A 27,518-nucleotide genomic window follows, 5' to 3' on the forward strand; every position below is an offset into this window, starting at 1 on the left:
TGAACTCCCACTTTGGGGAGGTCCTGCCCACCAGAGCCCCGAGTGCCAGGCTGGCCCTAGCACCAGGCCGAGCCGCTGGCCCTCCGAACATCAGGCTAGCCCCAGCGCTGGCCACCCAGGGCCGGTGCAAGGAAGTTTCGCACCCTAGGCGAAACTTCCACCTTGCATCCCCCCCCCTCCAGCTCTGCGGCAGCTCCCCTTCCCCCCCTGCCCTGAGGTGCCCCCGCGGCAGCTCCCCACCCCAGCGCACCTCTGCTCTGCCTCCTCCCCGAGCATGCCGCCCCGCTCTAATTCTCCTCCCCTCCCATGCTTGCGGCACCAAACAGCTGATTGGCGCCGCAAGCCTGGGAGGCGGGAGAAGTGGAGCAGCAACCGCGCGCTCAGGAAGGGGGCATAGGAACGCTGTAAAAAAAAAATTGGGGTCACTGCTTTTTGGCACCCCCAAATCTTGGTGCCCTAGGCAACCGCCTAGTTTGCCTTAATGGTAGCATCGGCCCTGGGGCCACCCCCCTCAGCCCAATGCTCGGCTGCTGCCCCCCCAAGTGCTGGGCCGGACTCAGCCGCCAGCTGGACCCCCTATCACCAGCACCGGTGGCCCGAGCTCATGGCTGCCAGCTGGAGCTGAGCCCCCACCGGCTTCTGGTACAGGGGTAGGGAGGGCACGGCCTCAGGGCGCAACATGGGCGGGGCCACGGCATGGGTGAGGGGAAGCCAGTGGTACCCATTGCCCATGCTCCTGGTGATCTCCACAGGAGTCAGTGGCAGGGCACCAGCAGAGAATGTGACTGATGACCAGTGCTTAATTTGGAATGAAAGAGGTGCCAGGGCTCAGCAATTGGAAGGGCAGCAGCCTGCGGCAAGAAGCCGGGGTGGTGGTGGCGGCAAGCAGCGGGGCTTGTGAGGAGCCTGCTCCCCGGGCCCGGCCGTGTGGGCCAGGCCCCGAAGGAGAGGCGGCCGAGCTGGACCTAGCTGCGGGTCCTCCACAGGGAGGAGAAGGCGACTTCGCTCGTCACCCTCCGTTAGCGTCGGTTCTAGCGGCCGGCCAGGGTCTGCCGGCCTCCCCCGGCGGGACTCGCAGCGGCTGAGCCTGGCGCTCAGGGCGGGCCAGGCTCTGAGCTCGGCCGGATGGGGCAGCGCCGCGCGGGAAGCTCTAGCAGCGCCGAGTGGCTCAGTCCCGCCGCCCTTTGATCTGCCGCGTAGGTGATGCCGCCTGCAGCTGCAGGCTCCTGTCCGAGCCAGGGCGTCAGGCTGCGCCGCCGCGGGGCTCTGGGACCGGCGGGTCTGCGCGGGGAAGGTGCGTGAGCCGCTTCTCTCTCCCGCTGCTGCTTGCGGGGGGGCGGGAGGCCGGGCTGCTGCTGCAGAGGCCAGCGCGGGGCCTGGCCGGCCTGTACGACTCCTGGGGCCCCTGGGTCGTCGCTGGCCTGTGCCACTGGGCCCGCAGCCTTCCCGTGACGTACAGAGCCACCAGGGGTGCCTGCATTGGCGCTAGGGGACCCCCCCTTCCCAGGGCTGCGTGGGCGCACAGCTGCTGCCCTGCTCCTTGTCTGTGCTTTCTTAGTGTGGCTGGGGCAGGGGACACTGTCTGCCAGCCTGGGGGGGCATTAGTGCTGCAGAGAGTCCTTTGCACCCCATCCTTCCTATGGCTCCTCCACGGGTCTCTGTGCAACTGGGCCAGGCACTTAGGGCTCTGCTCAGCCGCCCCCGGCACCCGTTAAAATTACTCCTTTTCAAGCGAGTTCAATGGGAATTGAACATTGCAGCAGTACAAATGTTCAAATTAACATCAAGTTGATTGCGCCCCGGTTAAAAAGACAGCGAGAGAGGGGGTACATAAAGGGCCGATGGGTGGGCAGCAGAGGCGACACGTAACTGACCGCCGCCTAGCGCCTGCCTGCGCTCACCAGCCCGCACAGCTCACAGCCTGCAGCCAGTGCCAGCTGGAAACGGGACAGGGGGCGGGGCCCTGCTGGCCGACAACCCTCAGGCAGCGGGGGCTGCGCTCACGGACCAGCAGGGGGAGCGACTGGCCCTGCACACTGCATCTTTGCCGCGCCACCAGCCTTGCACACTCACTCCCATCGTCGGCCACAGAACCCCCCTACTCACCCCAGGTGGCTGGCAAGCAGGGTTCCGGCCAGTACAGATACGGGTGGAGAGGAGACAGAAAATAGTGGAAAGTTTTCCTGTTTATAAGAAAAAGTCGGGACAGCTGCAGGACAGTGCTGGGTTTACAATGGCGCCATGGAGCCAGGCCCATGCCCAGAAAGGGCCCCGGCCTGCTCTGCTTGCACTGCACCCCGAGACCCCGCTGGCTTCCCCCCGCACCCGCCCACCACTTGCTCCTCCCGGCCTGCCCACCAGCCAGCCGATGGCTCCTCTCCACTCCCCTGGTTTAACTTGCTGGCTTCTCTCTCCCTGCTGGCCAGACCGCAATGCACCTCTGGCTCCAGGCAGTCTCTGTTTCCCACCGCCAGTGGGGCCCCACCTGTCTCCCTGGAGCTGAGCCGCCTGGGACTGATGCAGAAGCCTGGCCAGTCTCAGCCAGTTGGGGTGGGGGGAACAATGTGGGTGGCTTGGCTGGGCCCTTCCAGGCAAGTGGGTCCTGAGGGAGCCCGGGTGGGGCAGGCCCTGGCCTGGCTGATCGCACCACTCCCAAGGGGCCGGACTGATTCCCTGCCCCAGGACGGAGGTGGCTCAGCCTGGCAGACACAGTCGCCTCCCAGCGGGGCCAGTGATTGAGGCCAGGAGGCAGGGTGTGGGGGAGTGGGCCTCTGGAGGGCCTGGGGGGGGGATGCTGGGCTGTGAGGGGGCAGGGAAGGTCTCTGTGTGTTGGGGCACTAGGGAATGGGGGTTCTGTGTGGGGTGCTGGGCAGTTATGGTGTTATGCAGGGCACTGTGCATTTGTGGCAGGGTTGGGGGGGGGGGCTGGGCACAGTGGGTCTGGAGGGGCTCTGGCCGTAGGGAATCGGGGTGTGTGTGTTCTGGTGTTGGGCAGGAGGGCTGTGTGGCACCACACGGACCCACCCCCGAGGAGAAGGGGCATGCTGGCAGCACAGAGCCAGGCGGGCCATTGTGCGTCTGGCAACTGCCGGTTTGTAAATAGTGCCCTCGCACTGGGCTGGGCGAAGCGGGTCCGCCCCTGCCATGCCATGCCCCATTGCCCCTGGCTGGCCCCTCGTTCCGGGGACTGAACCCCCTGCGCCATGCTCCATTGCTGCCATGGGGGCACACAGATATGTTTGGCACTGGGCCCACAAAAGGTTAATCCGGCCCTGCTGCAGGAGGGCTTAAATATGGGATTGTCCTTTAAAAACTGGACATCTGGTCACCCTATTCATGGGACACTGTGTGGTTATTTGACTCAATGGGTGCAGTGGTTGCTCTTACCAGCCTGCAGCTGAAATGGTTCTACCAACGAGTCTTCTGTTCACACATGGCTCTATATGGTTCACATGGTAAAAATGGTACCAGGCACCCAGTGCCTGCTATCAGTTTGTGCCACTCTGTTGCCTCTTTCACCTGTTCGGTTGTGTTGGTGGTTTGGTGCAGATATCCCTAGTACAGTCCCAGCAGTACATTCAATTTTTCAAGTCCCAACACGCCCAATATAGCTTCAGCATTGCTCCCTACAGCTCCAGCGTCTCTCACTGTGCTTCACCCCGGCCACTGTAGCTGGGGTGCTTCTCCACCTTATTTTTTTTCCAGGCCTGGCTATAGCTCTCCCATGGTTCACCCCTTTATCATTCCCCAGACTGTAGCCTTCTCTGGCCCTCCAGCTTCAGCTCTGTAACTCAGAGAGCCAACAGGCATCTCCTGCTGCTGCTCTCAGCCTTCAGCTTTCTTTGGCCTGGGGAAGTTTGTAGGAGACCCATCCTGACTGTTCTCCTGTCTTCTGCTTTAAGTGGCCTGATCTGGCTCCACTGCTCACTAGGGAGTTCTTACTGCTCCCTCCTTCAAGGAAGCCCTCAATTCCGTTCTGCTTTTCTTAGTGAGCTTGTGCTCAAGCTCCTTCTGTGGGTTCTGAACTCCTCCTTATCTTTGGGCTGTCTCTCATTTCTAACTCCCATGGCAGCCACACCCTCCTCAGACTGGAATAGGAGTATTGGATCCCATTTCACTTAAGGGCCTGCTACCATGCTCAAAGATTTCCTTTTTGAGAACTATGCAAAAGAGAGGCAAGTACAGAATAGAGAAGAAGAGAGAAGTGTACATCAGGATAGTGGAAAGCTAAGGTGCAGCTCTTGCATATAAATGTACAATACAGAATGATTCAAAACCTGTGAGTGATACAGAGTTACCCACATTGTTCTAAGAAGGCACTATACAGTTTGGATACTTTTTGTACTTCAAGGAGAATAATTAGAAAACCAATGGTCGTGTCTTTTGAGAAGCAAAAAATAAGCTAGTCTCAAAGAAGAGCACGTTCAGACACTTTTGAGAAAGATTAAGGACAAAACTTTGAAATGCAACCACTTTGGCTTTTTTTTATTCTTTTTTATTTATTTAATTCAATGGGCCCCAAAGGAGTTCCAGATTTTTGGAAGTGCGGTGGTACCATCCATAATGCCAATTGAAGGTAATAGGAGCTGTGAATAACACTTCTGAAAATCAGGCCCAAGGTATCTTCAGTTGGTCATCCTCAGCTGAGGCACTCAAAATCAGTAGCACTTTTGGAAAATGAAAAGTAACATTCCCAATGTCTGGTTACTATGGGCCTGATTTTTCAAAGGTACTGAACATGTGCAGTTTCATGTTGATTTCACCAGGAGTTGTGAATGTCTAATACAGTGGTTCTCAAAGTTTTGTACTGGTGACCCCTTTCACATAGCAAGCCTCTGAGTGTGACCCCACCTTATAAATTAAAAACACTTTTTTATATATTTAACACCATTATAAATGCTGGAGGCAAAGAGGGGTTTGGGTGGAGACTGATAGCTTGCGACCCCCTGTTTGAGAAACCCTGGTCTAATACCTCTGAAAGTCAGGCCTGATGTGCCTGCCTGTTATAATAAAACACAGATCCTCAGCTAAAGGGAAAGTGTGTGTGTTATGCTTTCCCACCCTCTTCCCCCCCCTCTTTAATTTCCTTCTTTTTAACACACTGAGATTTGTGTCTCCACAAATGTACTTTCAGGAACACACTATATGGGATAGCACCTGTGTAATGTGCAATTCTCGGTATGACTATGAGCAAGACTGATTCCATGTGTTGGGATGGAGGACTTACTAATACTCTTATCCAGCATATAGTCCTCTCTGCTTCAACCACAAAAGATTTATAAGGTTTAAAGCTAGGATGAAAAAGGCCGGTCAGATTTTGCTTGGGTGGTGTTCTGTTAGGATAAAGGCTCTTATTGGAATTCATTCCTAGGGTGGTCTATTGTCTCATGTTCTTCAGAAATACTTCATAATCTGAATAAAAAGCATCCACTTCATAAAATGTAAGTTATGTATTGTTGGTCTCTTGAAAACTTAAACTAATTTTTTCCAGTGTTGCATCTGCTGTGGCTTAAATGACATCCATGAGTAATGCCCACGATACAGTTTTTTTAAGCTGGCTGGACACTGTTTTATAGATGAGGTTTGTGTCAAGTATAGACAGACCTAGGACTTGGCCAGCAGAAGTTTGCAAATTCACGCTAAATCTTTGGATTGCTTTGGCTAGTTCCTTGGTATCAGGGCCGGCTCTGGCTTTTTGGCCGCCCCAATCAAAAAAAAAAAAAAAAAAAAAACGGGGCGGCCAGAACGGCAAAGCAAAAAAACAAAAAAACAAACCAAAAAAAAAACATGCGGCGCGGCTGGAGCATGGGTGCAGTAAAGACAGTGGCTTATAAGGCCAAGTTTATTATTGCCCAATTATAGATGCACTGGGGATTCATTTATTCATTTCTGCTCCAGGGACTAGAACAGGGGTCGGCAACGTTCGGCACGCGGCTCGCCAGGGTAAGCACACTGGCGGGCCGGGCCAGTTTTATTTATCTGCTGACGTGGCAGGTTCGGCCGATCGTGGCCCCCACTGGCCGCGGTTCGCCGTCCCGGGCCAATGGGGGCGGCGAGAAGCCGTGGCCAGCACATCCCAGGTGCTTACCCTGGCGAGCCGCGTGCTGAACGTTGCCAACCCCTGGACTAGAACATTTTTTTACTTTCTTTGTTTGAAGGCTGCAAGTTTGGTCTGATCATTTATGCCTTCCCTTCCAATTGTGAGAGGTTGAAGGAGGAGGATGGCTGCACACTAAAGAAGTGGCAGCTGCAGGGGAAAAATATCTCACTTATAAAAAGTACCAAGTGATTAGAATCTTCAGATGTAATGAATAACAGAAGGTGCTATGTGGCCTATGCATGAAATCTTGTCTGTCACACACTGTGTTTCAACAATTTTAGATACTTGTTTCTATGCACATGGAAGAGTCTCAAAATGTGAAATTAAATAGAAATCTTTTTTAAGCTGACCTCTAACGGATGTGATGAAGTCTTAACTAACACATCTGTAATGTTCTAAACCCTAATTTTCTGATGAAGGAAAACTTCCTAAAGTTGAAATTTATGACAGAATCTATGGAAAAAATACTGGTCTTTGCTTTTGGTGTTAAAAGGGGAAAAATGTTGTGTCATTTAAAAAAATGTATGCCTACATTTTGAAAGGTGACTAGCGATTTTTGGGTGCCCAAGCTTAAAAGAGGCATTTTTTCCTTTTTAAATTTCTCTCCCCCTCAAAGGTCCAGTGCTCAGTACTTTCTGGAAATTAAGCCCCCATTAAAGTGTCTCAGCTTGAACACCAAAAAATTGGGGCACAGAAGCATTAGTTGGTTTTGAAAAATTAGGCTATATTTTTTTAATGGGTGGGTTTCAAAACTTAATTTTGAATTACTGTCCCAGCATATGCAGTGGTCTCCATTACAATGCCAGCATTTAAAATCAGGTATCAGACGTCGCACAGTTTCCTCCTATATTTAGAATAGAAAGCTTATGTGGTAACTGTGGTAACATTTGACAAATAGTGATTCTGATATTTTCTACTGTACTTTCATAGATGGAGTGTGAAGAGAGAGAGATAACATAGGCGAGGTAATATCTTTTATTGGACCCACTTCTGTGGTGAAAGGGACAGGCTTTTGAGCATCACAGAGCTTTTCCTCAGGTCTGGAGAAGGTAACCAGAGTGTCTAAGCTAAATTCATGATGGGACATATTAAGCATGAGGGTTTCACAGATGCCACTTAAAAGGAAGTGGACAATTAAGGGTTAGGAAGCAGCAGGGTATGTTACAAATTGTTGCAATGAGCCACAATGTCTCTGTTAAGTGCATTGTTTTAAGTGTCCAGCAGAATTTAAGTTCCCAGGCTTATCTTTTGCAGGTTTCCTTTAAGGGCGAGATCTGAGAGATCAGATATGGAGTGATCTGTCCTGCCTTTTATTTGGCTCAGATACTCTGGTTACCTTCTCAAAACCCGAGGAAGAGCTCTGTGAAGCTCAAAAGTTTGTCCCTTCCATCAGCAGAAGTTGGTCCAATAAAAGATGTTACCTCACCTATCTTGTCTCTCTCAACACGGCTACAACAATACTGCAAACAATACATAGAACATATCATTCATAGACTCCAAGGCCAGAAGGACCATTATGATCATCTAGTCTGACCTCCTGTGTAACACAAGCCATAGAACTTCCCCCAAATAATTCATAGAACAGTCCTTGGCACACAACTTGATTTTTGAGTTGTTTGCCAGGAATCTTTGCTCCAGTCCTTGCCCTAATGTACAGGTATTTGTACAAACAAGATTATTAAAGGCACTTGGAAAAATTCTTTAAACAGATACATTTTCCACATTGGATGTGAGGGAAAAAAACAACAGTGCAGAAATCCTTTACTGCTGAAAGGGGTTGGGATTCAGTACAAATATCTAATGAACATGCATTTAGATTAAAATGCTCTCTCTCAAATTGTATACATAATTTTCTATAAACATAATTCATGTTGCCTGCCAAACTTTCCTCCTCACACAGACCAGATGAGTGCCAGATAGTTTTAAAAAATGGTGAAAAAATCAGTCATCTTTTCTTAAAGATTTACTAAATTTATTTTATCCCTCAAAAGTTCCAAAATATATATGTAAGAGTTTAACTTGTCTATACTTTAAACTGTCTAAAGAATCTTCTGTGTGTACTAGTATTATGATTTTTTTTAAATTGTGCAATTCTTTCACTAAATTGCCTTTACTAAAGGGTCAGGAATTGCAACCCTGTATCTTGTAAAGGAAACAATATTAAAAACCTGCCTTAAATTTATTTGTAAATAAATGGCTTAAATTTTGTAGAGGCTAAAACATAGCTTGAGGCAGGGGAGCATGTCCTGGTAAATACAAATAAGAAAGTAATTAAGAATACATATCAGGATATTTATTTAAAACATAATTGGTGGCTGCCCTGATTTCAAAAGAGCTATGTGACAATTTATGCTAGCTGAAGATCTGCTCCATAGGCTGGCCTTTGACCTGATGTGTTGATGTGAGCAGGAGATTTAATTTTCTCAGGGACTAAGAACCACTGCAACCCTGATGGCCTTCCTTCCTGATACTGATGTGAGCATACTCTTCTATTTTTTTAACTGTTTTACTTTGTTTATTTTCTGTCGCAGTTACTGGTTGTTATAGTGCAGGGGTCGGCAACGTTCGGCACGCGGCTTGCCAGGGTAAGCACTCTGATGGGCCGGGCCAGTTTTATTTATCTGCTGACGTGACAGGTTCGGCCGATCGTGGCCCCCACTGGCCGCGGTTCGCCGTCCTGGGCCAATGGGGGTGGCGAGAAGCGGCGCGGGCGAGGGATGTGCTGGCCACGGCTTCTTGCCGCCCCCATTGGCCCGGGGGCCGCGATCGGCCGAACCTGCCGCGTCCGCAGGTAAATAAAATTGGTCCGGCCCGCCAGGGTGCTTACCCTGGCGAGCCACGTGCCGAACGTTGCCGACCCCTGTTATAGTGCCAGGTCTGTTCTCAAGTTTATTAATAGTGGAGAATTTCCTACTAGATCACTAGCAGGAAAAGGGGAAGAAGTTGCTTTTGTTCTTTTTTCATAATTCTACTCAATGTATATAGGTATCCCCACATTTTTAATATTTTGCATTTTGATAGTGTCTGAGCAGGCTGTTGACTTTGCACATGTACAAGAGAAATGGGTTTTAAGTAATTTCAGTGATTCAAGCACCCCGGTAAGGCTCTTATGAAGTATTATTTATGTGACAATAGATTTCAGAGGAGGTGTCATGCTCCCATGAGATTTTGGCTCAGGCCTTAAGTTCTCTCTATTAAATCAATAAGAACTCTTATTTATTTCACTGGTTTGGCTCCTAAAGACCACAGTGCAGAGCAGGCCTCTGAAGTTGTTTTCCTTCTGTTTGACAATAGGATTTGGTGTACTCATTCCTGATATAAGTACTTCTGATGGTCCTGAACTGCAGGTCTCCCCTTCTACCAGTCTTTCCTTATAATGTGTTTCTATCTCATATGGAACAAACACTTGATTCCATTTACACTGCACTAAGATGTCTTGTGGAGTTCAAGATGTGGAGAATTCTGAATTGGTTTGGAAAGAAAAAGAGCTGGAAGCTACTAATTTCTTTAAGATTAATCATATACTTTGGTGAAGTCTTATTATCATCCTTAGACATCTCTATAGAAAAAGTGTGTTCTTTATTGCAGCTAAAGTGCTCAGTGCTGTACAGGACACACAAGGAAAAGAATGTATGTCTCAAAGAGCTTACGTACTAATAGAAAGAAATGGTGAAGATAAAATGCCCTAGAAAGCCTACAGGAAGAAATAAGAGATTTTGATTTTAATGATTTGTTTGGTTTGGTTCACTTCTTGTGGGCATTATGTAGGGTTACCATACGTCCGGATTTTCCCGGACATGTCCGGCTTTTGGGGGCTCAAATCCCCGTCCGGGGGGAAATCCCCAAAAGCCGGGCATGTCCGGGAAAATCGGGAGGTCAGCCGGCCCGCGGGGAGCCGGTCAGCCAGTCAGCCGGGCCGGCGGGGAGCCGGGCCGGCTGGGCCGGCGGGGAGCCGGGCCGGCGGGGAGCCGGGTCGGCCGGGCCGGCGGGGAGCCGGGCCCGCGGGGAGCCTGGTCGGCCGGGCCGGCGGGGAGCCGGGCCCGCGGGGAGCCGGGTCGGCCGGGCCGGCGGGGAGCCGGGCCCGCGGGGAGCCTGGTCGGCCGGGCCGGCGGGGAGCCGGGCCCGCGGGGAGCCGGGGGAGCCGGGCCCGCGGGGAGCCGGGCCGGCGGGGAGCCGGGGGAGCCGGGCCGGCGGGGAGCCGGGGGAGCCGGGCCGGCGGGGAGCCGGGCCGGCGGGGAGCCGGGGGAGCCGGGCCGGCGGGGAGCCGGGGGAGCCGGGCCCGCGGGGAGCCGGGCCCGCGGGGAGCCGGGGGAGCCGGGCCCGCGGGGAGCCGGGGGAGCCGGGCCGGCGGGGAGCCGGGGGAGCCGGGCCGGCGGGGTCGGCGGGGAGCCGGGCCGGCCGGGCCCGCGGGGAGCCGGTCAGCTGGGCCGGTGGGGAGCCGGGGCCGGGAGCCGGGGGGTGCGCCGGGCCGCCGGGGGCCGGCAGTGCTGGGCGGGCTGGGGGTGGTCGGCCGGGGCCGGCACCCCAGGGCCCGAGCGGACCCAGGCTGGAAACGCCGGGGGGCCAGCCTGGGCCGCGCCTCCTCCCCCCACACCCCCCTTACCTGCTTCAGGCTTCCCGCGAATCAAATATTCGCGGGAAGCAGGGGAGGGGGCGGAGACTTTGGGGGGGGCAGGGTTGGGCGGGGGTGTGGGCGGGGCGGGGGCGGGGGCCGTGGAGTGTCCTCCATTTGGAGGCACAAAATATGGTAACCCTACATTATGGAAGAAGTCTTAGGGGGGACATAAAGCAGGAAGAAGGGTGGCTTAATGAACCAGTTTGGGAAGCATTTCATGCATAGGGATTGGTTTTGAACAAGGCATGCAGACAGAGCTATAAGACTTAGGTTTGTTAATTTTCTCTGTTCGCATCTGTCTGTAATAATCACACCACCTATTTAGATAAGTTAAAACACATTTAATGGAAGTCCTTGCCACTAACGGAAATATTTGTTCCTCTGAAGGGCAGAAATCTTATTTGATTTCTACCTGCAATCCTCCTCCTGTTGCTCCAGGCAGATCTGTTTTTGTCAGAGTGTTTCAGCACGTGTAGTGATATCGGATAAGGATTGGTACATAGATGTGATTGTTTAATTTTGTGCTCTCTAGTGAGCAAGCCTGGATACTTCCTCTCACCTGGCAACTCCCTGACATGTTTTGCAAATGCTGCGTTTTTTTCCTGATATTATTCAGACTCTCTTATGATTTGTAGAAAGTGCTTTATGCTTTCAGCCTCAATGCTTAAGCAACTTAATGTGAGATTTAAGCTTTTGAATTTGAGGAGTATCATATCACTTATGATGATAAATCCCATATATTCTTTCATCCAGATCATTTGGCAAATTTTATTTAAAGTAAAGCGGATTAAAAACAAACATACCAAGTGAATCCTCTTCTACTGACCCTGAGGTTAAATCAGTGGATGAATTCAAGAATTAGGAACTGTTTAGTCAATAATGGGAACTATGTCTATGAAGCAGTTTGATATTTGTATTTTCCTGTTTTTAAAAATCAGTGGTTCTTTTTTCCTGTCTATGATCCTACAGTGTAGGCTTGGCAGACTGGTCAATTGACAGCTTATTATTTGACCCTGGTCAAATATTGTCAAATACGCCAGCAAGAATGCCCCGATGTAGGTGGTGGCCCACCTTTGTGACTGCATCACCGTGTGGTTCTTTCTTGGTTTCGTAACTTCATTTGATTTGTTTCACATTTTTCTGAGTTAACATAACTCAGTAAAGTAACTTGTTTTTTGGCATAAGTATCTATCTAGGCTAAGCCTATTGGAGACCATAAAATTTTACTTGTTATTGTTACTTCTATTATCATTCTAAAAAATTTGTGCTTTAAAATATTATTTGATCCTTTTTGACATTTGAAAATATTTGACTAATATTTTGACTGGTCAATTGACCAGCTATTTTAGATCTGGTCAAATGCCCAATCCTACTACAGTAACCTCTGGGTCAGTGTGTTATTTGTCCCCCAGTCTGCGAATCTATTCTCTTGCTTTTGGCTCTGGAGGTCCCTGTTTTAATCTCTGGTGCCAGCCAAGATGGGGGCAATCACACAGGGGGGAAGTGGGGGGGGGCACAACTATGATTTGAATTGTTGTGGATCTCAGACACTTGGGATGAGCTTCCTGTGTCCAGAGAAAGTATGTAACCCATTGGTCAGTGTGTATTAACTGTCCACCTGTAGGCCAGTCTGTAGAGAACGTGAATCTGCTCTAGCTTCCAGCTAGAGAGCCTGGCTCTTTAGCTGAAACTCTAGAGATTCATGCTTATATCTCCATAGGTCCATACGTTCTGTACTCTGTGTTAGGCTGCCTGTGCAACCTTAATTTGCTCCCCTTGTTATTATGATAGCATATGATGTATCATATAATTAAAGACTGTCTTTCCACAGGACTCCTTCTTCATTCAGTGCACAGATGGTGCTCTGGGGATGAATCAGGGTTGCGTAGTGAAGGAGACTATTGTCTGTAGGACCTCTGCCTCATTTGTTGCTCAAGTTAGAAGGTGTGTAGTGAATGAGGCAGGGAATTGCAAGAAGAGACAGGATAACTGGGATGGAAGTGGAGCTGTTCTGTAATAATTTTTGAATATAGTATATTGACCTGATTATTGGGATGTTTTTGTATGAATGTTGGTTTGGTTTAATAGGGTGTTGTGAGGAAAAACTAACAGGAAAGGAAGCAATGGCTTAAATTAAACCAACCCATGGTAAATACTTAAGAGTTATTAAGAGATAATGACTTGTTAGCTTTGAAGATTCTACCTCTTGGCTCCAGCCGATTTGCAGAATTGATTGACCTGTGGGGCCAAGGTCTGGGAACCAGAAGTTTAAAAGGACTGGCAGTGTAAAAAAGTATCAGGGGGTAGTCGTGTTAGTCTGTATCCACAAAAACAACAAGGAGTCCAGTGACATCTTAAAGACTAACATTTATTTGAGCATAAGCTTTCGTGGGTAAAAAACCTCACTTCTTCAGATGCATGGAGTGAAAGTTACAGATGCAGGCTTTATATAATGACACATGAAGAGAGGGGAGTTACGTCACAAGTGGAGAACCAGAGTTGACAGGGCCAATTCAATCAGGGTGGATGTAGTCCACTCCTAATAATTGATGAGGAGGTGTCAGTTCCAGGAGAGGCAAAGCTGCTTCTGTAATGAGCCAGCCACTCCCAGTCACTAGGGGCACTAGGGGACGAGAGCTGAGGAAGCGTTGTTCTAAGTCAGCCATAAAAATGTTGGCATACTGTGGGGCCATGCGGGTACCCATAGCAGTGCCACTGACTTGAAGGTATAAGTTGTCCCCAAATCTGAAATGGTTGTGGGAGAGGACAAAGTCACAAAGCTCAGCCACCAGGCATGCTGTGGCCTCATCAGGAATACTGTTCCTGACAGCTTGTAGTCTATCCTCATGTGGAATATTGGTGTCCAGGCCCAACAAGGAAAATAACAGAACTCCACTGGCCATCACGTACAGCCCCCAGCTAAAACCTCTCCAGTGCATTATCAACGATCTACAACCTATCCTGGAAAATGACCCCTCACTCTCACAGACCTTGGGAGGCAGGCCAGTCCTCGCTTACAGACAACCCCCCAACCTGAAGCAAATACTCACCAGCAACTACACGCCACACCACAGAAACACCAACCCAGAAACCAATCCCTGTAGCAAACCTCGTTGCCTACTCTATCCCCATATCTACTCTAGCGACACCATCAGAGGACCCAACCACATTAGCCACACCATCAAGGGCTCATTCACCTGCACGTCTACTAATGTTATATATGCCATTTCACACAGCCCCTAGCTATCCCCTCTCTGCAGGGCCTGATTACCCTATTGTGGGCCTGGCACCAAACATATTTGTGGGCCTCTGTAATGGGGTTCACGCTGCGCCCTTGGGCATTCGGCCCCTGGGCCTCCCTCTTCAATGACTCAGGGACACTTCAGTCTGGTGCAACACCCGTGCCCTTTAGTCTCAAAAGGTTTCCCACCATCAGTTCCCAACTATATACAGGCGTCACAGCTACTTTGCCTACAACAGGCCTGGCCAGAAACAGACTAGGAGGCTCCCACCTCCTTCTGTGCCTGACCTTTCTCTTTCCCTTCCCCTCTTCTCTGGCTTCCCCCCAGCCTTTATAGCTCTGGGTTAATGAAGCTGGCAGGTGCGGCCAGTTACCAGGCAGGCACAGGGCTATTCACCCAGCCCCAGTCCATTCCCCTTGATTGGGGCTGGAGTGGCAGGAGCTGATTAAGGACTTCTCCACCAGCATCCTGCCACAGCCCCCATGGGGGCAATGGAGCATGGTGCAGGGGTGGTGGTGTCGGTCCGTGGAGTGAGGGGCTGGCCAGGGGCATGGCAGGAGCAGCCCCGCTCCACCCAGTGTGAGGGCACTATTTACAAACCGGCAGTTGCCAGACGCATAATGGCCTGCCTGGCCCTGTGTTGCTAGCATGCCCCTTCCCCTTGGGGGCGGGCCCATGCCATGCCACACAGCCCTGCCTCCGCCCAACACTGGAACACCCCCCCCTGATTCTCTATGGCCAGAGTGGAACTACTATCCTCAGCGCCCCCCCTGATCCTACCACAAATGCCCAGCGCTCTGCACACCACCACCATCACCACCCCTGCCCAGCGCCCCCTGCTCACAGCCCCACCACAACTGCCCAGCACCCCACACAGAACCCCCACTCTCTAGTGCCCCAACACACAGAGATCTTCCCCACCCTGTCACTGCCCAGCAGCACCCCTCATGCCCTTCAGAGCCCCATTCCCCCACGCCCTGCCTCCCGGCCGCACTCACAGACTCTCTGGGAGGTGACTGTGTCTGCCGGGCTGAGCTGGCAGTGCAGCCAGGACTGGTCCCTCAGGACCCACTTGTCTGGAGGGGCCCAGTCAAGCCCTCCACACTGTTCCCACCCCCCAACTGACTGAGACTGGCCAGGCTTCTGCAACAGTCTCAGGTGGCTCACCTCCGGGGAGACAGGTGGGGCTCCACAAGTGGTGGGAAGCAGAGACTTCCTGGAGCCTCACTGGGATCCGGCCAGGAGGCAGAGAGAAGCCGGCGGGTGGGGCCAAAGGATGGAGATCGAGAGGAGCAAGTGGTGGGTCGGGTGGGGGGGAGCCAATGGGATGGCAGGGTCTCAGGGCACCGAGGAGGTGGCGCTGCCTCCCTGGACCCCACTATGCAGAGCTGGCTCAAGCCCTGCCAGCTCTTGCCACCCCCCCCTAAATAGAAGTAAAACTATGCCTATGCCCAAGGGTCCGGCCCCTGGCCCAGAGCCCCGAGTTCCTCCTCCATCCCCATTGGTCCCTGGCGTTTTTATAGCATGTTGAGGGGGGCTCAGCAAGAAAAAGGTTGAGAACCCATGGTAGTGAGTTTCAGTTGGCCTGACAAGTTCACTCTGCCCTAATTTGTTAATGTCATAAATCGTATCTGAGATGTGTCATGTAAGGTATCATTGGAAAACTAATAACACACCGAGCAGTAGTATTCTTGTGGGGGATATCTGTGGTAAACTCCCAAGGGACTATACAAATATGAAGGATATGTGAAACTTAAATTTATTTACCAGACAAGTCTGGGGGCTGGGTAAACAGGTTTTTCCCAGACAAAGGATCGGCAGATGCCTCCAGTCTGATGTTATCAGAGTTGATTAGCAATCAGTGGGTCAAGTTGCCATTCATTTGCATTTTAGAAAATACCAGCAGGGAAAGAAGCGAGCATAGAATTCTGTTCACTAGCAGACTCCATGTCATCTTCGCCACAGCTTGAATGAACTGTACTTTCGGGGGCTGGGTGGGGGGTGGACGATCTTCAGAAGATTCCATTTCAAAGCTTCACTGGACTATAAAAGGGAAGAGCAAAGAACCCCAAGTTGTCTTTCACCTAAGAAGGCAAAGGAACCGAGCACTTTGGACTTTGTGGGAGATCGTGACTAGAAGGGTGGTTTGCCATCTTTCTGGAAGAGGTAGTGTGATAAAAATCGTACCTTGAACTAAGTCTGTAGTTTTGTTAAGTCTTACTCTTGAGAGCATTTTTCACTTTTATTTGCTTGTGACCATTTCTAACTCTCTCCTTTATACTTGAACTCACTTAAAATCCTATCTCCTTACACTTGTTTTTACTTTTAATCTAAACCAACCCCATGCTGTTTGAATTAAAGTGATTGTTAGCACCAGTTAAAGTGATAAGCTGTGCATTTTGTCCCTGTAGAGGAGCAAATAAACCTTATTATTCCTCCGAATGGTCCAGGATGGGGCTGGACACTGCAGAGTGCATGCTTTTGGGAAAAATTGGGTCAGGGGTGTGTGTGTTGGGGTCATCTTGCCATATGTAACCAAAAAGCTGGTGGATAACGGAGTATGGTTGGTGGGTAACTGTGATGGCATGTCCACCCCATACAGGACTGAAAGGGGTTAAGGTGGCCAGGTAGACCTATTAACTCCATAGGCTGCACCTGGAGGAAGAGGCAGGGAGCAGGGAATTGATTGCAAACAGGTTCAGCTGTGCAGGAATAGGTGGGGCCTATAAAGCCAGGAACCTGGCAACAGACGAGCTGCTGCTGGGAAAGGGCAGTCACTCCCTGGGAAGAGGGAGGAGGGTTTGGAACTGGTCCACCCAGAGTAAGGAGGGAAACCGGGAGTGGTAGGAAGCAGTGCAGGGAAAGATCAGTGAGGGCCGGGAGAGTAGAGCCCAGAACTGCTGGGTTGAGGGTCCCTGGACTGGAACCTGGAGTAGAGGGCTGGCCCAGGTTCCCCTATCCGCCACTGCGGGAAGTGGCACTGGCAGGGCAGTGAACTGGAAGACTGCCTGGGTCACAGTGGGAGTGACAGAGTACTGAAGGACTGTACCCCAGTAGTGGGGGGGAATGCTGAGTGACCTGGCCAGAGGGCCGAGTCATGAAGAGGAGATTGTGGTTCTTGGAATGAGAGAGGGCCTGCAGACCAGAGAGAGAGATGGAGTGACAGTGTGCGACCACAGGAAGGGTGCATTGACCTCGAGAGCTAATCCCCAGAATGACCAGGAGGAGGCGCCAGACAAGCAGTGAGTGGAGCTCCCTGTGACAGTAACAAGCAGGTTGCAGGACCAGAGCTGTTTATCACATAGACACACAGTGCATGCTTGTATGCTGGCTGGGAGCATCCAGACAAGGGAGCTAAAGCAGCAGAATATTTTAAGGCACCAAGGGTTATAAGGTTACAATGCATCTGGGGTTACTTATTCCTGCCATGAGTCCAGGGGACTGGACTAGATGACCTCTCGAGGTCCCTAACAGTCCTATGATTCTAAGGCAGCTCTGGACACAAGCCCTCACTGGTCTGGATTGCACTCCAAAGTTTGACAGCTGTACTGACGCATCAAATGGGTCCACATAATCCACTCCACCCACATGTTTTGTATTCATGAAATTAACTCTGGCAGAAAGGAAGTATGACATTCGGGGTATCAAGGCAGCCTTTGAAGAGTGACATCACCTTCTGGAATGAACCTGGTTCCCAGTTCAAGTCCTTACTGTCCACAGAACTTGGCATATCTCTGCACAGCCTGAAACTTAAATCAGCATCAGATTGGTCACTATTTGTCCCCTGATTTGAGTTTGTCATGACTTACCATCCGAGTGTTAGAAATGGAAAGGTGGATCTAAGCCCGCAAAGATGAGTACATTGAATCCCACACAGACCCTCTTTGACAGTCCTTCAACCATCCAGCTTTCCCAATAGAATGGTAGATGAGAGCCTAATGTCCATCATTCGGTCCCTGTTGCCTCATGACCCATTCGCTACCTGGATCTGCTAGGCCATGGACAATACAGATACCTAGCCCAGTTCAGGTTTCCAGTTACAGAATGGGATTCTCTACCATGGGTAAGGATACTATTTAGTCACAGAGATCATGGATTCCATGACTTTAACGGACCTCTGTGACTTCTTTGGCATCAGCCCCTGCTGCAGCTGGCTGCGGGCAGGGTTGGGGCCAGAACTGTCACCCCAATCCCCAGCAGCCATGGCTGTTGCTTTCAAGGGCTGCAGCAGGGGCTGGAGCCAGAGTTATAGCTGCACACTCCCCTGGCAGTGGCAGGGGGTATCAACCTGCCCCCCGCCAGGAGTGGGGCTCAAGCTGTCAGCCCCCCCTCAGCAGTTAGCTTCTTCTCTCCAACAATTTTTAGTAAAAGTCATGGACAGGTTATGGGCAATAAACAAAAATTTACAGAAGCCTGTGAACGGTCCATGACTTTTACTAAAAATTGTTGGATTATGTAAGGGTTAAGTAGAGACCTGGGAAACAGCTGGTGTGCTGACAAAGTGCCATCCTTCTCCTTTCCCTTCTGCTTGTTAAGGATTGATAAGCGTTGCAGCTGCATAAGTAATGTCGATGTGTAAAGAAGTGTTATCTCCCCCTCCCTTCCTTTCCCGGCTACATAAATGAGCTCAGAGTCATGGCCCCTTCCTCCCTTCCCTGTGAACTGCTGATCAAGGGAATTTGTGGCTGCAATTACTGGAAAGAAATGTATCTTCAAGGTAAAAATGTCTGTAGAATATGCTTAATACTGTAAACAGTAAACAGGGGCGGGGATAATTATATTCAGCATATAGCTATTAATATTCATTGTATGGGTGGTCATATTACTCAATAAGGGTTTTGGGGGTGTTGTAGTAAATGTAGGTATTTACATATTAACTTAGATAAGAGTGTGATGTGATTAACTCAGTGCTTACTCAACAATTGGGTCGAGGGGAACAAATACTGCAATAAAGAAGCCCGTCTACTCAATCCGCCTCTGGGTCAGCCTGCTCATTCTCTAACAAAAATAACCATGGAAAAATCTTAACCTTAACTATGAGGAATGCATTTATGTCCCCAATGTCTTCCTGAACTTGAAGTCCTAAAACTTTGTCACAATACACGGCTCAGAGTCACTTTGGTCAAACTAAAATGTGGAGCTTAGCTTCATGGAACTCCTAGCAGCTGGGTGTGCAGTCTTTCATCAAGAAATATGTTGGCTCTTCTGACCTTTGCTCCTGAATGAAGAACCCATGTATGACTTCATTTGGCCTCTTCCAGCTGCTGCCCACTCCATCCCAGCCCTGGTGGACTTTGTCTCTGGACTTCATTGTGGATCTGGCTCATTCCCATCATTGCATGGTGGAGCTATTTGCAGTCAATCTTATGATCAACATGGCAGATTGAGGGCTCTGCCCATCAGGGCCACCAGACTGTACATATCCTTATCGTGGGGGACGTGCTCTGATTGTCAACCAGAAACCTCCGGTCAATCCGATCGTCAGCCAAGTTAGACCATTATTATAGGTTCATTGAAGATCATGGAGCAAATCAACCTATTGACGTTCAAACTGCAGCTACTAGAGTCAAAGAAAACTCATGTGGAATTCCACATTTCTCTCCAAAAACCTATTCCCTGGTCTGCCCAACCCACCACCGCCAACTGTAGTGGTCCAAGGACAAGAGGAATACCTAGTTTGGCAGATTGTGGGCTCCAGATGAATTGCAGGTTAGGTTTCATTACCTAATGGATTGCAAAGGCTGTGGTCCTGATAACTGGTCAAGGGAGCTGCGGGGAGTGTCCAGGCACTGGATCTACTGCAGGACTTCCACTGAGCTCATCCTGAAAAGCCTGAGCCGAGGGCCGCTAGAAGGTGTCCGTGAAGGTTGAGCTCCTTCAGCTGAACCTGAGGACTAGCCTTCAGGCAGATTAATGAGCTCCACTGGGTTGCAGTAGGGCTGCCTGATTGGCTGAAGGGAACCAGCGGGCCTGCTTTTAAGCTCAGCAGCAGCTGCAGCAGGTTGCTGGCTGCTAAATGCTTATGCCCACAACTGCTAGCATTCCTGTGCCTGCCTTATTTCTAGTCTTGTTCTCAGCCTTGTTCTTGTTCTGCTCCAGTCCTGCTTGCTCCTGGCTCTGACCATCTACTTGACTCCTTGATCCTGACTCCTGCTCCACCCACTAGGTTTGGCCACGCATGTCCTGGTCATGACACGTTGCCTCTTGAGCTAATGAAATAACTGATAGCACTAAGAAGTTGTCCTCTGTGTGGACAAACACTAGCCAGGGAGGGGACACTTTGCCACTGGGTTTGACAGGTATTTGCTGACAACAGAGGAATGGTGAGACTTGGGAGTCTTGGGTTCTGTGCTGACTCTGAAGGGGATCTGCTGCCTATTCTCCCTCAAGTGTGACACCTTCAGCCCTTCATCTCCTTCAATCTCTCCCAGGCCCAGTGCTCTCTCTTCCCAACTTCTGTTTTCTTGTCCCAGTCCCATTCTCTTCCCCTATCTGGTCCCAGTCGTCATGCCTCAGGTTTCTCATCCCAGTCCCAGTCTCTTTGCCCAGCAAGTCTTAATATCACCATTCTGGACTCCCTGTTCCAGTCCCTGTCTTCGCACTCAGCCAGTCCCAGTTCTCCCCTACACTGAGGCGTCTCCCTCTTCCCTCTACCCCCCGCCTCCATTGGCTCCTAGTCCCACCCCCTCTTTCCCTTCCTGGTTCCCAATCCCAGTCTCTGCTACACCATCTTCCAGTCCCAGAGATTCAAGCTATGATTTTTCAAAGGCTTATAGCTTGGCTAAATGTGGGTGGATTTTAATGGGGAAAACAAAAGGCACATCCCTGACACAAGGGCCACCTCCTGCCAAATTTCAAGTCCTTTTCTCTAAAATTACATGCATGCTACAGCTTTTCAAAGGTAGTCACCCAAAATTTCTAACATTGGAAAAATATTGTTTTTGTTCTCAAGAACAGCCAAACTGCTTTCACTAAATTTTTCCCAAAGAACTGTGCCTGAAGCAGATCCCCAGCATGGGAAATTTGAGCCCAAATGGTAAATGTTTGGCAAAGTTATAATACTGAAAGTAAGGTCTGTAATGGACATGCCAGACAACCTAATAATAAGTCATGCTACTAACCCAGCCTATAATTAATGCCAAACAGAAGACTACATTTCATTTTTAATTTTTGTTTTATACCTCACTTTGTGTTCCTTGAAATAAATGTTCTCCTCCTTTTTTTGTGTGCAAAGCTGGGGAAACTGGGACTTTGCTTATGCTCTTCCTCTGTGTGTTGGTGCTAAAATTGAATTGACTAGAATTTTGGTTTCTGAAGTTCCAGAACTCACGCTGCAATTGATAATTGTTGAATGGGAGTTTTGTAAAAGTGTGTTGGAAGACAGTTATTTTGTAATCTATAAAATGATGTGTACATATACCATATTTTAAAAACCTGTACAAATAATATGAACTAGGGTCGATGGTGTCTAATCCCCCTCCCCCCCCGTCCCACCCCCAGCCTCAATTGTACCATAAAAGCAAAACTGCCCCCTATACTCTCCTATATCCTTTGACAAAAGCCTGAGACGGTATGAAAATCAGCTCACTTTAGCCTTCTCTACAGTATGAAAAGTATTCATTGGTGACAATGGGCATCAGCAGTATGGGCAGCTAAAACAGTTGGCTTCAAGTGTCTCTACAAACAACCATGTTCAGCACCAGCTCAGCTGTACCCATTGGAAGCAAACAGTAACTGTCACGTAGACAAGGCTTTGAGCTCGGCGCCAAATGGGGAAAGTCAACTTCAGAGATGAGAGCACCCTAGTGAGGCTGCCTAACCTCCAGAAGTTCACATGTAGGGATTTTGAGCTCCACTTGCAGTGGTAAACATGCAGTGAGGTAGTCTCAGGTAGTCAGGACCTGCTCTGTATAGGCCTTTCAATGTTGCCACCTGGAATTGCTCTGTTTGGCAAACAGGAAGTCAGAGACAGAGAGGCCGAAATACAGTTAATTTGACCAAACTGCATTCGTGTTCTGCATTGGCTTCTCAAAAGATTGCTCCATGTAGAGTTAATCTAATTTAGATGTCTCAAAAGCATGGATAAATGTGGTGAGGTCCACAGCCTGAGATAAATGTTCCCCATAATGTTCTGCATTACCAGAAAAAGAAAAGGGGCTTTTGTCCACCTGTGAATCTAGGAGCAATCGAAAGTGGGTAAGGCTCTCATGTAATTATCAGCAGTCCCATGCTGTAAACCTCTTGAATGAAGGATCCCTCACGTACCCTTCTGATGTTTCCCCCAACCTTCCTGCATCACCTCCCCTTTTTTTGGATTGAGTTTTAGTCAGCTTTTGGTCGTCCAAACCCTTATCTCAGCAAGAGACTGAAAAAGCATGGAAGCTGCATTATCTGGGTTTGATGATGGCATTTGGCAAGGTAGAGGTTGCATTTTGCCTGCATGTTGATAGCCAAAAAGTCTCACTATTCCTCTGCAGTAGAGGTCTTGTATCCACTGACTTACTTAGGGGGTGGGGAGTTCACACGGTTCCAGTTTCCTATGGGCAGATGAGCAATTTCCCCAAATCACCAATAGTGTGTAACTAAATCAAAGAGAAGTGTCCAGAGGGAATTGAATCTAAAACCATTATTCCCTTAATACTCATGGGCCAAAAGGCCTGGGAACTCTGATCAACGTAAACTCTAGTAACTGGAAATACCTAAGACGGTATGTTAAAGTCAGCTGAAGCTCTGGAGCAGCACTTAGGCACTGAGGAAGAACATTTTTCCCCCCTTGCTGTTTTCTTTCCTGTTGTACTTGGTTTAACTTAGTTTATCTTGAGGAGTATTACTGATCATGTTTAATGGTAGAACATATCTGTTACTGAAGAGATGGAGGGAAAGGGCTAGCATATATTTGGGGCGGGAGAGAGGGCTTTCTATATACACTTTCACAATCCTTACTGCTGTCACCAGTGTTGTAAAATATATAGCTCAAGATGGCATATGTAATCCTATAGTCAGCTTTTAATTGCCAGGAGCTGTATCCTCCCCTAACATTTATGACCTGAGTACAGTACCAGCCTTTGTATTGTCAAATTCAAGGGTCCTGTTAAGACCATGAAACAAATGGCACAAATGGATAATTTGGCAGCTGGGACAAGGAAATTGTGAACATTTTTAAGGACTGATTTTGGTTATTATTTTTTTTTTAAATACCATGAGGTTCAATCAATGAGTCTATCGAGAGACTTGTAAAAATGATAATTCAATTACTTCTCATGGCTGGTGCTATTGTGCACCAAGTAATAAATAAGGGCAATCTTCTATTAGATGTCTTGGAGCCTTAACTCTGTTTAAATCTACTCAGGATTATACTGTTATATCTGGGTTACACTAGATAATGGTCTGTCATTTATAACTCTGCTTTTTCAGTCTGATACCTGGGATTCATAGACATTTTATGTGTATTCTACTCTGCATAATGTGCATTCATTTGTCAATAATTCTTTGTGCTCCTCTGCTCATCCTGGCCCCTAATATTTTAGTGGTTTCAAGCTGTGTAATTTCACATAGCACAAAGGCATCATGTTTGAAAACAAGCAATGCTAAAATTTAATTTTAAACGTTACATTAGTTCATTTCTATGTGTGAGCAAATATTCCTTGAGAACAAAGATTTACAGATGTTTATTACTGGGATATATAATGAGTGGCTATAGTTTACATTTAAAAATAATTGTCTTGAAGATTTTTCTTACTAGAAAAATACAAGAGTAAGAGTTAAAGCTTGGAACAAAATAATTACATTTTACAACTCTACTTAGAATATGAAAGTCAATTTTTAAAAACACTTTTCAGAAGAGGGATTGCACGACTTAGGAATTTAGGAACGGGGTCTAGAGCCTTGACCTGTAAATGGCTAGTCCGACTCTTGTCATAACAGTCACTAAAGTTGTTAATATCTGATTTGACATTTGGTAGTGTTACTTCATTTTCCAGTTGTAAGTGTCCATATTGTGACAAATATGGCAATTTCCTGCAATGTCTTTGAAATACCTTATTGTATTTAGTTTATGTATTACTGTGGTCAGGGATTGTGTGTAACCTCTGTTGGGGGGAAATGCGACACTGCGTGAGGTTACAATATCTATGTTTGGGGTCCATTGATTTAAATGAATGGTTTGTGTTCTACAACTAACAACAGTGGGAGGTGATTAGGCAAATTCATTCAGGTTCTAACACCTTCAGAGAAGTACTGCCTGCCCTGTCACATGACTGGGACATGGGCAGTCATGGTCTAGTGGTTGGAGGAATCCTACCTAATGGTCAGAGTGGGAGTCAGGCCTAGTGGTTTCAACAGGAATCGGGGCCTAGGATCAGAGCCTGAATCAGAGGCTGGGTGCCCAAGCCAAGGGTCACAGTGAGAGTTGGGAGACAGGAGTCAGAGCCTAGAGTCAGAACTGGAGTCCAAGGCCAGATGCCAGAGCTGAAGTCAGAGGTTAGGAATCAGAGCTGAGGATCAGAACCGGATTACATGGAACGAGTCAAGGCAAGAGCAGGGCTGTGTCCAAGACAGGAGCCGGGCTGTGGACGATAAGGCACAGGAACTGTCACAGCCATAGGTGAGTGCTGTTACTGCTGAACTGTTACTGGACGTAAGAGCTGGTGTGCTAATGAGGGCTATTCCAATCAATCAGGCAGCATAGCCACTCAGGCAGCCTACTTCAAGCCAGTTGTTCCTGACACCATCCCCTGGAGAGGCTTACATATACTGGTTCAGACTGGATTCTCAGAGACCAATAGAAAAAGAAAGGACTTTTGGATCAAGAACCTGAGTTTAACTGACTCAGGGCCTTCTTTCTGATCCAGGAAATGTACCTTCTGTCCAAGGAAGGTAATCCTTGTGGAAGGGTCACAAAGACTTGACTTACTAGGGCCCCGTGAGATTGATGGATGACCTCTGGCAAGCTTTTTAGCAAGCAAGTAGGTTTTTATATGCTTTTTCTGTAATGCTTTTACCTGAAGAATAAATGTGCTTGCTCAGAAAAGGCTGGATAGTAGCTTATAACTGTGGGCAAAGTGTAGACGCTGGTCTGTCGAGGAAGTGTGGCTTGCTGGAGATATTGCATTATAATCTAGGAAGCAGTGCAGCCTTAAAACCCCAGTCAGGAATGAATGAGACGTGGGTCTCTGTCCAAGAGATGTGACAGTTAGGAGCTGGGAGCCTATAGTGGGTGCCCTTGGTGGACCACGAAGGGAGAATAAAAGTGCAGTTCCTCTGATACTTGGTGTTCTGACTCCAGTTTCCAGTCATAAGTGGCCCTATCACAAAAAACCACCATCACAACAGGCACAAATTGGCACTACGCTAGCAATCTCAGTAGACAAGCCAAAGACTGAATGGACACGATGACTGAACTATTCTTCCACTGACCTGCTATGTGACCTTGGGGAAGTCACTTCTGTGCCTCTCTCTTCCCAACCTTTCTTTTGTCTAATTAGATTGTCAGCTCTTTGTGGCAAGGACTGTTTCTCCGTATGGATCTGTGCTGCAGTCGCAATTCAGTCATGGTAGCACAGGCTGTACAAGCCCACTTGGGACTTGGGTATGTATTCTAGCCTGTGCTGTTGCTCTGCTGCTGAGTCTTCACTGCTATTGTTATTCAGGCTAACTAGATCACAGCTAGCTTGTGTTTGTCTACACATACTGCAATCACACCTCTAATTGCAATGTAGACATAGCCTATACGTTTATGACGTGCCTAGCACAATGGGGCCCTGATCTCAGCTGGGACGTCTAGGTGCTAATAGAATACAAATAATAATTAATAATATTAGGTATCTTGAGTACTAACTGAATTCCTTTCTCCTACAAAAATGCAAATGATTCTGTCCGGTTAACATTTGATCTGTGCAGTAGTGAAGAAACTTAATTTAAAACTCTCTTCAGTGACTGAATACATAGACAATCTAAGAGCCCTCCATTTTAAAAAGCAAAAACAAAAAACCCTCTCTGTTCTTGGTAGACACTGATCAGTGTAGTGAAAGGTGCACTACATGGTGAAAACTTATCCCCTGGGAATACGGTTTGCTAACAAGTGCTATTGGAGTTAAATTCAGCACCAAAAAGAAAGAGACCTTGTTTCAAAAGCTTGTTTCTTCAAATGGGCTGAAGAACTATCTTCAAGCTATTTATAAACATCTTAAATATATTTCTTTATTGTTGGTGATTATTGTCAATACAATATCTGCTCTCCAGTTCTTCCATCAAGCTTTTTAAAAACTTCCCTTTAGTTTGGTATGTTTCAGTACAACACAAAGGGGAATATTGGCCCAACTAATATGATACACATAAGTTGATATTAGTGTTAGTAGTATTACTATATCAGAATATGTTGTTTACATAGCAGCATTCTGCCCTTGTCATAAACCTCATAACTGATAGCACACACAATTGAAATAAATATCCTTTTTTATCCATAATACTCATTAACAAGCTTGTATATAGTTGCTGGAGAGAAGCTCTCTAACACAATAGGAAATAATTTAAATTATGTTCTTTTCGTACAGTTGGTGCTTGTCAATCCACCACTTGTTGTTGGAGGTGGAAAGAGAGGCCCTGAAGGCATATCTTATGACAGAGAAGCAAAAGACCAGATACCAATTTCCCCAATAAGTCCAGCAAGATTTTCAACCAGGAATCAGCAAACTTTTCAACTTTGCATAGTCGGTTGCATGTAAGCGCCCTAGGAATGTGATTAACCTATTTTTTCTGAAGTTTCAACACCAAAAAGAACGTAGCAGTCTTAGTCGAATAATGAAAATGATCAGATAAGAAACTAATATTTTGATCTGTAAAGTTTGTTGTAGCATTGTATTGAAATCTCTAATACTTTTCAGAGATGCTGAATAATCTGCAGCTCCCATTGACTTCATTTGGAACTGCGGACACTCCACTAGTCTGAAAAGTCAGTCTCTATGTATCTCAACTGGATGCTTTTGAAAATTTTGGTGTTAATCTTATGGGCCTGTTCTTTCAAAGCATTTACAAATAACTTAGTTCTTGTTCTATTGACTTCAATGACTTATACTCCTGTGAGCAAAATTAAGCAGCTGCTGAAATGCTTTGTAGGATTGTGGCCTTAGAAAGATGTAGTACATTTCAAAGGTACATTTTTTAATAACTGTGCAATATAAAAGTGCTTTCTGACTATTAAGTCAAATTATCCACCCGTGTAATTTCATTGAAGTCAGTGAAGTTACACCAGGAAAGAACTTCATCCACTGAACAGTATGTATCAGCACTTTTTTTTTTTTTAAAGAAAGTAATTTAGGCCCTTTCCCTTTGCAGTACTTCACTTGTCCAGTTCTTATTTTTGGTGAAAAGCTTTAGTAGAAAATACTTACCCTTAGCACTGAAATATAACTATTGGCAAATTGCATTAAAGAGAGTCTTGGCATTTTCTGTCAAAAGTATGCAGCAATGTTAAGTGTATGTGTCTTCAGCAAAGCTGAACAGCCTCTCTGCTGGAATGCTCCTTGGAGGAGCTCCAAGAAATGTCTTTGTAACTGCTGCATGA

General features: G+C 48.1%; 1 protein-coding gene across 8 annotated transcripts in view; it reads left to right on the plus strand.

Moving 5' to 3' along the window:
• Positions 1-664: 664 nt before the first annotated feature.
• CPQ (carboxypeptidase Q) overlaps positions 665-27,518 on the plus strand; it is a 334,290-nt gene continuing 307,436 nt past the window's right edge. For 4 of the 8 annotated variants that reach the window (XR_010598021.1, XM_065582156.1, XM_065582154.1 and 1 more), the window contains exon 1: positions 665-818. Coding sequence is in view for 6 of the 8 variants with exons in the window: in XM_065582156.1 (XP_065438228.1) it covers positions 680-818 (139 nt within the window). In the remaining 2 variants the exon portion in view is untranslated. Of the gene's footprint in view, positions 819-887; positions 1,295-27,518 lie in introns of those variants that run through there. The other 4 variants (XM_008168346.4, XM_024105275.3, XR_508784.4 and 1 more) reach the window with 3 other exon arrangements.

Source organism: Chrysemys picta, chromosome 2 (assembly GCF_011386835.1).
Source record: "Chrysemys picta bellii isolate R12L10 chromosome 2, ASM1138683v2, whole genome shotgun sequence".
Taxonomy (NCBI): domain Eukaryota; kingdom Metazoa; phylum Chordata; order Testudines; family Emydidae; genus Chrysemys; species Chrysemys picta.